The 9,642-nt window shown below is 53.3% G+C and overlaps 1 protein-coding gene across 1 annotated transcript; it reads right to left on the bottom strand.

Moving 5' to 3' along the window:
* Nucleotides 1–1,401: 1,401 nt before the first annotated feature.
* LOC136995940 (olfactory receptor 14C36-like) lies at nucleotides 1,402–2,337 on the bottom strand. Its single transcript, XM_067316936.1, has one exon. It carries the CDS (start codon nucleotides 2,335–2,337, stop codon nucleotides 1,402–1,404), a length of 936 nt encoding a protein of 311 aa, XP_067173037.1.
* Between the last annotated feature and the right edge of the window lie 7,305 nt (nucleotides 2,338–9,642).

The following is a 9,642-nucleotide window of genomic DNA, read 5'->3' as shown; positions in this document are numbered from 1 at the left end:
TGCAGGGTCATGAGGCCATGGGGTGACTCCTGACTCGGCCCTGCCCATGCTGGTCACAGCAGGAAGCAGATCCAGCTAGACACAGCAAAACACGACTGATACTGCTGGTGCATGTCTGTGCTCATGGGCACTGCTCAGAGTGACCCCAGGGCGTTTGCAATGGCAGGAGATGTGTTTGGGTGTGCACTAGCTCCAGGCTGTGCTGTTTCACTGAGGGTGCAGGAATCACTCTCCAGTGACCCTTCCCTGCACCTCCTGGGTCCCAACTGCCTGTCTGGGCATTGCAGAGCCCTCCTTTCCTCATGCATACCTCCATTTAGTGTTCTACCTTCTGGTCACTCCACCGTGGACCATCCCTCACTTTGTGAGGCTCCACTCACTGCCCACACCAGGCACACGCTGTCGCTGGAGATCCCCTGAGCTCTCCTGGGGGCTCAGATTCCCCTCCAGAAGGATGGACGTCTCTCATCAGCACTGTCACCTGTGGGACAGCCTCAGGCAGGAAATTCAGAGACCGTTCACCAGCTCCACTGACACTGGTCACCAACAGATGAACCCTGGATCCAGCCCTCAGTCCCTAACACATCACATGGAGACTCTGAGCTTGTCCCCTGCATCCCATGGAGGTCACAAGCAGAGCAGCAGGCCCTTTTATGGTGCAATTTCTTTGGGTGTATTTTTGACTGCAGCTTCTGAAGAAAGGCCAGACTTGGAAAGGCCTTGAAAAGAGAAAGTCCTGCTGCTGTTGGTGGATGTGTCTCCAAGAAAGCTGCAGCCCCCACGCAAAGGCTGCAGCAAGGAAATGCCTGTTGTGGCAGTAGGGGAAGGGTCCTGAGGAGCAGAGGGTCTGTCCCTACAGGCTTTGTCCAGCATCTCCTCCTCTCCACTCTCACTTCGCTTTGAGTGTTGGAGCTCTGTAGAGGGAAGGGACCAGCCCACAGTGACAGATGGCTGCCACCCTCGCATAAGGGGGGGTGTGGGAATAACACCGTGACTGTGGCCACAAGAGCTAAGCTCTCCTAATGGACACGAGACCCATGGTCTCATCCTGCCTGTACTCGTCTGAGTCTGACTCTGTGTCCCTGAGCTCCCTTGATGTCAGAGCCGAAAGAGACACTGCAAAAGGAAACTCTCCTCATTGCACTGAAGGCATTGAAGGAGCTCAGACTAGTGGGCTCTGAGGTTCCCCCATCTCTGCTGATGAAGGGGGAAGCCTGGCTTCCTGCTTCAACACAGTCTCTGGGTCAGATTCAAATGAGAGATTCCTGAGGACAAGTGGCATAACGCAAAATATGTTTTTTCTTTTACAAGAATGTTACAGAGAAAAATAAGAGAGACATGAGCAACACATAGCTATGATACCAAATACCCTGGAATGAGGAGCAGATGCACATGGGATGGTTATTGGTGCTGACATTGTGCCCACTGAATGAGTTTTTTCAGGGCATCTTTGACCTCCTTGCTCCTCATGCTGTAGATGAGGGGGTTCACTGCTGGAGGCACCACTGCGTACAGAACAGCCACCACGAGATCCACAGCTGGCAAGGAGAAGGAGGGAGGCTTCAGGGTGGCATATATCACAGAGCTGACAAACAGGGAGACCACGGCCAGGTGAGGCAGGCACATGGAAAAGGCTTTGTGCCGTCCCTGCTCAGAGGGGATCCTCAGCACAGCTGTGAAGATCTGCACGTAGGACAACACAATGAAAACAAAGCCCCCCAAACCTAAACAGGCAGTAAACACAATAAGCCCAACTTCCCTGAGGTAGGAGTCAGAGCAGGAGAGCTTGAGGATCTGTGGGATTTCACAGAAGAACTGGTCCACTGTGTTGCCTTTGCAGACTGGTATTGAAAATGTATTAGCAGTGTGCAGCACAGCATTGAGAAAACCACTGGCCCAGGCAGCTGCTGCCATTTTGACACAAGCTCTGCTGCCCATGATGGTCCCATAGTGCAGGGGTTTGCAGATGGCAACATAGCGGTCATAGGACATGACTGTGAGAAGTGAATACTCAGCCAACATGAAAAAGACAAAGGAAAAGACCTGGGCAGCACATCCTGAGTATGAAATGGCCCTGGTGTTCCTCAGAGAATTGATCGTGGATTTGGGGACAGTAGTGGAGATGGTGCCAAGGTCGAGGAGGGAGAGGTTAAGGAGGAAGAAGTACATGGGGGTGTGGAGGCGGTGGTCACAGGCTACAGCTGTGATGATGAGGCCGTTGCCCAGGAGGGCAGCCAGGTAGATGCCCAGGAAGAGCGAGAAGTGCAAGAGCTGCAGCTCCCGTGTGTCCACAAATGCCAGGAGGAGGAACTCGTTGAGGGAGCTGCTGTTGGACATTTGCTCCTTTGCGGCACACGGGGATTCTCTGTGGAAGAGGAGATATTGACAAGTTAGGGCAGACTTCTCTGAGCAAAACCTTTTTATAGGCTCCCCCAAACACACACATGTTACTTCCCCCCATCTCAGCAGCACTATTATTGAGCTCCATGGCTTGAGCTCTGCTTTGTGCTGGCTGAGTTTGCCGTGAGGAGCAGGGGCCTCTGCCCGTGGGCTCCAGAGGAGTCAGCCCTGACCTACAGCACTGCGGACAAGGGAACAGGGGTGGCTAAACTGTTATATTCCCAGTTCCAGGCAGATTTCATCCACCCATAATGCTGAAGGCGTTTTCAGCACCTTCACTCCCAGTTCCACGTAATGTGGGTTCATGAATAGTGTTAAGGCCTTTTTGCTTTTCTTTAGCTGACCCTGTCACACCGGAGGAGGATTCCTGGAGGTAGAAATCCTCAGCATTGCTGCTGCACTCAGAGTGAGCAGCTGTGATTTCAGAGAGGGAAAAGGATTCACTCTGGCTTTAGTGCAGAGGGAGCAGAGCTGGCCTGTCCATCTGCCTTGTTCCCAGCTGCCCTGTGCTCGCACCATGGAGGTGGAGGACTGTTGCACTCATGATACCCGAAAAAGAAATGATTCTGCGGAGAGCAGAGGAATGCACTTGCAAAGTGCCCATCAGCACTCTTTCTGAGGGGATGGGAGGTAGGTCTCGGCTGTCTCCTTCTAGTCGGGAATGCATCAGGCTCCTTCCAGCTGCCCACATCCAGCCACCCAGCAGCATGTCCCAGCGTGGCCTCAGTATCTAGGTGGCTTCTCCCTGGGGCGCCTAGATAACACGCAGCTGCAATGGGAGAGCTGTGTCCTTGTGGAGGGCAGCTTGCAGCCCAGCCAGACACCCCAGCGAAATGGCTGAATGTCCTAAGGATGGGGTGTCCTGATGAGAGACCTGGCTCATTTCCAGACCCCCCACACTGCATTGCCCAGAGCCCCCAGGTTAGAGGGGCACTTGGGCACCTCACTGTCAAGGACACGTCTGTGTGGCAGCACCCGCAGGGTCAGTGTCTGAACTGCATCAGAACCCCCCTGCCCAGAGAGTCCAAGGGGGAGGACAAGGGCAGCATGGACAGGTGGGAAACATGGAGCAATACCATGACATTTGTGATGAGGGAGGCAGGGCCAGGGAGGGACAGAGGGGCACTCAGGAGTGTCTCCTCTCCTGCATGTCCGGCTGCTGAGGAAACGACTCCTGCCTTGGACCCCCCAGCCTTGAGAGCAGAGGGCTGTGCTGGCTGGGAGAGGAGAGGAGGCCTTGGAGTTGATAGTTTCCTCTCACACTTTGAGCATGACGCTGCTGCCTGGAGCCGTCTCTGCGGGGAGCTGTTTCTCTGTCTCCACGTCTCTCCCCTTTCAGTGCTCACAGACCCCATCCCACCCACTAGGTGCTCAGCTCTGCCCTGCAGAAACCTCCTGGGCAAAGGGCTCTGCCCAGGGGCACCTCCGTGTTTGCAGGTGCTAAGGAGCAGGTGAGAGAAACCTTGGTGAGGCTGGAAAGGTGATGCTGGCTCTGTCCTTAGGCTGAGGGGTGCATGAAGGCATTTGCTGAGTCCCTCCCAGAACTGCTCCTCTCTCAGTGTCACTGTTTTGGAGCCTCTGTCCCCTGTCTAAACCTGACAGATCCAATCCCATTTCACCAATCCCAAAGAGAATAAGACTGAAAGCACAGACTCATGACAGGTCCTTCCCTTTCATATTATTCCTGCCCTGACCTTCCTTCTGGAAAGGCCCCTCCAGAAATGTCCTGGGAGTGAGCTGGAGCTCTGGGCAGCCCTGACCCACGCAGCATCCTCCTGAGAGAAGGCTCAACCTACCCTGATGGGGGTCTCTTCTCCCACCCAGAGCTTCTCCCCGCAGCGCTGTGGGGAGCTCCCCGGACAGGCTGAGTGTGGCAGAGGCACTACTCTGGGCGCACAGCACCCTGCAGGACAGGTACACTGCTGTGAATTACAGCCCTGGGCAGACCTGTCTGCACACCCAGTCTTCATACCCATTCAGCGTCCCTGGGAGAAGGTAGCAGGATGCCCAGTAGCATTGCCCTGCAGCCAGAGACTTACCGTGTCAATGACTGTGAAGATTTCTCTCACAAGGAGCTCTCCTCTGGCCTCCCACTCCACACTGCTTTTCTTTTCTCTCTGCCTTGTCTCATCTTCTGGCAGCAATTGCAGGCAGTGCCCAGAGCCCTGCTGCTTTTTGCAGAGGAGCTGCTCATGGACACAGCTGTCTCTGGGCAGTGCTGCCAGGTTGCCATGAGCTCCCTCCATCCCCAGAGCCTGGCCCTGCTCAGGAGCAGAGGCCCAGGTGAAGGCATGGATTTCTCTGTCCCTTGTGCTCCCTCCTCCTGGGAAATGTTCCCTGAGGTAGACTAAAATAATCAGCTATTGTCCTTTTCTAAAGAGTGTGGAGAGACTGATTCCAGCATTGCAATTTGTCTTATCAGAGAAAGGTGTCTTATCTATGAAAGGCGGAAACATCCCAATCAGGAAGCGCCTCTTGCCATCTCGTAACGAGGCAGGACACCTCGACAGGGACAAGAATATAGTTTGTTCTCCCATGGTTTGGGTATTGCTTCAGATGAGTCAGTTTGGGCTTCTCAGGCTGCTTCAGAAGGCTCTGGGATGCAGTGGGGTTCAGATCCTTCCCATGAGCTCCACAAAAAACACACAAGGAGTGGGAGTCCCCTTGCCCAGGCAGAAGTGAGCACAGCACGGACGTCTGCATGCAAGATCGAGGTCTATCCTCTATTATAATCACTGGAGATGGAGGGTGGGAGTCAGTTGTTCACACACAAACACCTGGTGACACTGGCAGAGACAGAGGTGCTCGAAGGCATGTGCCAGTGTCTGCTTGTTCTGATGGATCAAGTGTGACACCTACATCCTTCTAGAGCATGAGTTGGGGGCCAGTCAGGGGATTGCCTTGGCCACCTGCAATGATACTAGATGCCCACTGCTACCAGAGCTCCACTCACCAGGAAGCTGAGACACATGCAGATCACGACATTGCAAAGAGTTGGTGTCATCCAGTGCAGGCACTTGATTCAGTGACACAGAAATAGGCCTGCAGGGCCATGTCGGATGCCTGGGGTGTCCAGCACAACCACATGTCTCTAGCAGATACACCATGGGACCTCTAGGAAAACCATGCGCCTTTGGAGTGGTTGCTGGGCAAGTGCCCCAGGGCAACTCAGGTTTCCTACCAGTGCCCAAACAACTGGATCCCACCACTGCCTTTAGGCCCAGTCCTTCCGATCTACAGCCAAGCATGCTTCATAAATGGGAGAAGCACATCACACCAAGGTCTCTGCTCTAGTCTCTGCACCCTTAAAACCTTCTAGCTTTCCTCCTCCTGAACCTCTTCTCACCCCCAGATGATATGAACAGGGACTGGGCTAATGATGACCTCAGGCTGCCAAATCACAGGCTAGTGAGGGCCAGGGACTTCTTCAGTGGCACTTGTCCTGCCTGGAGATCGATTCACCTCTGTCTCAGGCCCCAAGGTGCTGCAGAGTCATCTCAGGCAGCTAATTCCTCCCCTGCCATTCCTGCACAGCCCAGCTCTGTTTCTCCCTGGCCTTGGGCACTGCCGGCTTTGCTCTCCTAGTGGGAACCTCCTTTCACCTTTACATTGCCACCTGCTATCTATGCCAGCATGGCTCTGCTCTGAAGTGGGGCCTTTGCACACACGATGTCCTTGGCTCTTGGTAACAGGTTTCACCATTACAAACCTGTTCTCTGTGCCACAGCTGAGGCTCTGCAACCCCAATACACACAAGTGCCTGCAGCCTGGGGCACAGAGAGGAGCAGATGGAGATGCACAAGCTGTCACAGGACTGAAACATGGTTGGAATAACTGAGATGTGGAGGGACCGTTACCATGACTGGAGGGCTGTGATGGCAGGGTACAAGCTTTGCAGGCAAGACCATTAGGGAAGATGAGCAGGGGGGATGCCCTTGGTGTGAAGGGACAGCTCAGATGAGTGGAGCTCTTGCATGGGATGGACACGGGTTTGGGTGAGAGCTTGTGCATGAGCATCAGAGTAAAGGTGACGTTGTGATGGGAGTTACGAAGCACCCGATGAGGGTGAGGAGGTGGATGCAGTCTCCTTTAAGCAACCTGAGGAAGTCAGTGGGTCACAGGGCCTGGTTCTGATGGGGGGACTTTAATCTCCCCGATATTCACTGGAAGGGCAAACAGCAGGGTGCAAGCAGTCCAGGAGATCTCTGGAGGCTGTCAGAGACAGCTTCTAAGCACAGCTCCATGATGGGCCAGGAAGGGTGACGCTCACCTGGATCTGGTACTTACACACAAGGAAGAACTGATGAGGGCTGTGATAATCTGTGGAAACCTTGGCTGCAGTGACTATGGAACAGTGGAGTCCTAGATCGTGAGGGCAGTGAGGAAGGACAACGGAAGTGTACAGACTCCAGCCTTCAAAGGAGGAAATTTTGTCCTCCACAGGGGACTGGTGGGGGATCCCATTGGAGGCAGCTCTGAAGGGCAACAGAGCTTAGGAAAGCCAGCAGGTCTTTAAGGTCAGCAGCCACCAAGCACAAGGATGCTCCATACTGATACTCATTAAAACTAGGAGACATTTGGGGAGATGGGCTTGGCTAAACACGACCCTCTTGTCCACCAAAGTAGGGGTGGTGAAACCAAAGCTCCCAGAGGGTAGACACTTGCAGGGGACGTCAAGGGCATGAAAAAGAGCTGCTACTACTCTGCTAACAGAGAAAGAATAAGCAAGGAACACCTGGGCTCACTGCTGAATGGGCCAGGGGCTCTAGTAATAGAAGTTGCAGATAGGTCTGAGGAGCTCAGTGCCGCCTTCTTGGCTTCATTCTTCACCAACACGATCTCCTGGGCTGTTGTGCCTCGAGTCAGGGCTCCAGAGGAGAAAAAGAGACAGCAAGGGGATGAGGGTTCAGTGAGGGACGACTTGCAAGAACTCAACCCCTACAAGTCAGTGGGATTGCAACAGCTGCATGCAAGGACATTGAGAGAGCTGGCTGCTGTCATAGCAAGGCCGCCCTCTCTCATCTTCGAAAGGTCGTGGAGATGGAGTGAGGTCCCAATAACTGGAGAAAGGCACATGTTACATCCATCTTCAAAAAAGGCCCAAAGGGCAACCCAGGGAACTGCAGGCCATTCAGCCTCAATTGGTTGAGGAGTGTGTCATGGAGTGAGTCCACTCACTTCTGGGCACATGAGGGAGAAGAAGATGATAGGGAAGGGCCAGGATGGATTTACCCAGGGTTAATTGTGCCTCACCAACTTGATGGCCTCCCATGATTAAATAGCTCTATTTGTGGTTGGAAAGCAGAAAATGTCCTTCAACTTGATTTGAGCAAGGTGTTTGACACTGTCTCCCACAATATTCTTGTGGAATATAATTTAGAAATGTACCGCCTAGATGGGTGGACAACCAGCTGGCTAAAGAACTTGTTGGATGATGAGCTTCAGAGGGCAGTGGTGAAGGTGTAGTACTCTTCCTGAAGGCCAGGGAAAAGTGGAGCACCTGAGGGTCTCTCCAGGAACTTGTCCTTTTTAACAACTGTATTAGTGACATGGAAGAGGCGATACTCAAGATGCTTGTTGAGGACCCAAAACTGCAGGGGGGCCCAGCCATATGCTTGAGGGCTGCCACTGTGAGGGACCTAGAGAGGCAGGAGGAATGGGCTGTCAGAAACCTCATGAAATTCAACAAGGACAAATGCCAGGGCTTGCACTTGGGATAAACCAACACCCCACTGTGTTACAGGCTGGGGCCTGAGTGCCTGGGCAGCGGCTCTGTGGAAAAGGACCTGAGTTTCCTGGGGCACAGGAGGCAAACCATGAGCCAGCAGCATTCCCTGGCAGCAAAGAAGGCCAGAAGCATCATGGGCTGTATGACCAGGAGCACAGCCAGGAGGCCAAGGGAAATGGTGATCGCCTTCTAATCAGTATTCATTAGACCACATCTAGAACACTGCATCCAGGTTTGGGTTCCCAGAACAAGAAAGAGGTTGATAACTGGGAGCAGATTGGGCTGAGGGCCCTCACAATAGTTGGCGGAGCTGGAACACTTGCTCTGTGAAGAAGCATTGGAGCTTGCGGCCCAGAGAGGCTGTGCAGTCTCCTCCCTTGGAGGATTCCAAGGCCAGACTGGAAGAAGCCCAGAGCAACCTGCTCTGACCCCAGAGCTGACCCTGCTGTGAGCAAGCAGATTGGCCTAGTGACCTCCTGAGGTCACTTCCACCCTGAAGGAGTCCGTGATTCTTCCCACTCTCAATCTTCTCTTGTGGATGTCAGGGAAAGCACGCAGGTGCCCTGTGACAGTGGAAGCAGGCCAGCTTTCTTGTCCTCCTCCAGCCAGAATTATTCAGATGCAGGGCTTCTTGGCAGGAACCCCCAAACAGCCCTGATCAATCCTTTCCTTCACTTTTAATTACCTTTTTTTTTCTTTCTCCCCTTTTAAGCCTGTCTCTTTTACCATCCTGATCCCTTCTCCTACAGCCCACCACTGCCTACCCTTAACCCATTTGCACTGTTTTTCTTTGTTTGTTTTTGTCTTGTTTTGTTTTGACACAGAGGAGCTTCAGTCCAGAAGGATCTTGAGAAGCTCAGGTGATTCACACAACAGAAACTTATGAAGATTTACAAGAGAAGTGTCAAGTCCTGTGCCTACACAGGAATAATCCCATCCATGAGGAGAGGTTGAGGGCCATGGGCTTCATTAGCCTGCTGAAGTGGAAGCAAGGGGCAGTAGAGTAGGAGCCTGTGACTACTTGAAGGGTGGTTTCAGGGATGATGGAGCTTCTTTTGGTAGTGGGAAAGAGCATGAGAAGGAGGAAAAGCCACCAAGAGCAGCTAGTGGGGTTTAGCCATGACATTAGGAAAAGAAAATGTCAGTCGAAGGGTAGTGCTGTGGTGCTAGAGGTCACCCAGAGGGACTCTGTGATCAGCCCCTGTCTTTGTGTTTCAAGGAAAAGCAAGTAAGGACAGGAAGACATCAGGAGAAGTGGGGCGATCCTGGGGTGAGAGCAATTGGGGAAGCAGCTTGGATGTGTACAGTCTGCAGGGAAACAGGCACAGTGTTGGGAAAGTGTAGGACACCCTGTGGTGGAGATGGTCAAGGGCAATGCCAAGGCTGAAAGCTCCCAACACAGACAGGCCTCTGTCCTTTTGGCTATGGCTGGAGTCTCTGCCACCAAGGCCTACGAGAAGACGTTGTGTCCATAAAGCACTGTGGCCTTGCTACCTCCTTGTCCCTTGGGAGCC

Source organism: Apteryx mantelli, unplaced genomic scaffold (assembly GCF_036417845.1).
Source record: "Apteryx mantelli isolate bAptMan1 unplaced genomic scaffold, bAptMan1.hap1 HAP1_SCAFFOLD_186, whole genome shotgun sequence".
NCBI lineage: Eukaryota > Metazoa > Chordata > Aves > Apterygiformes > Apterygidae > Apteryx > Apteryx mantelli.
The sequence above is the reverse complement of the archived record's forward strand: the minus strand, read 5'-3'. Positions and strand labels throughout refer to the sequence as shown.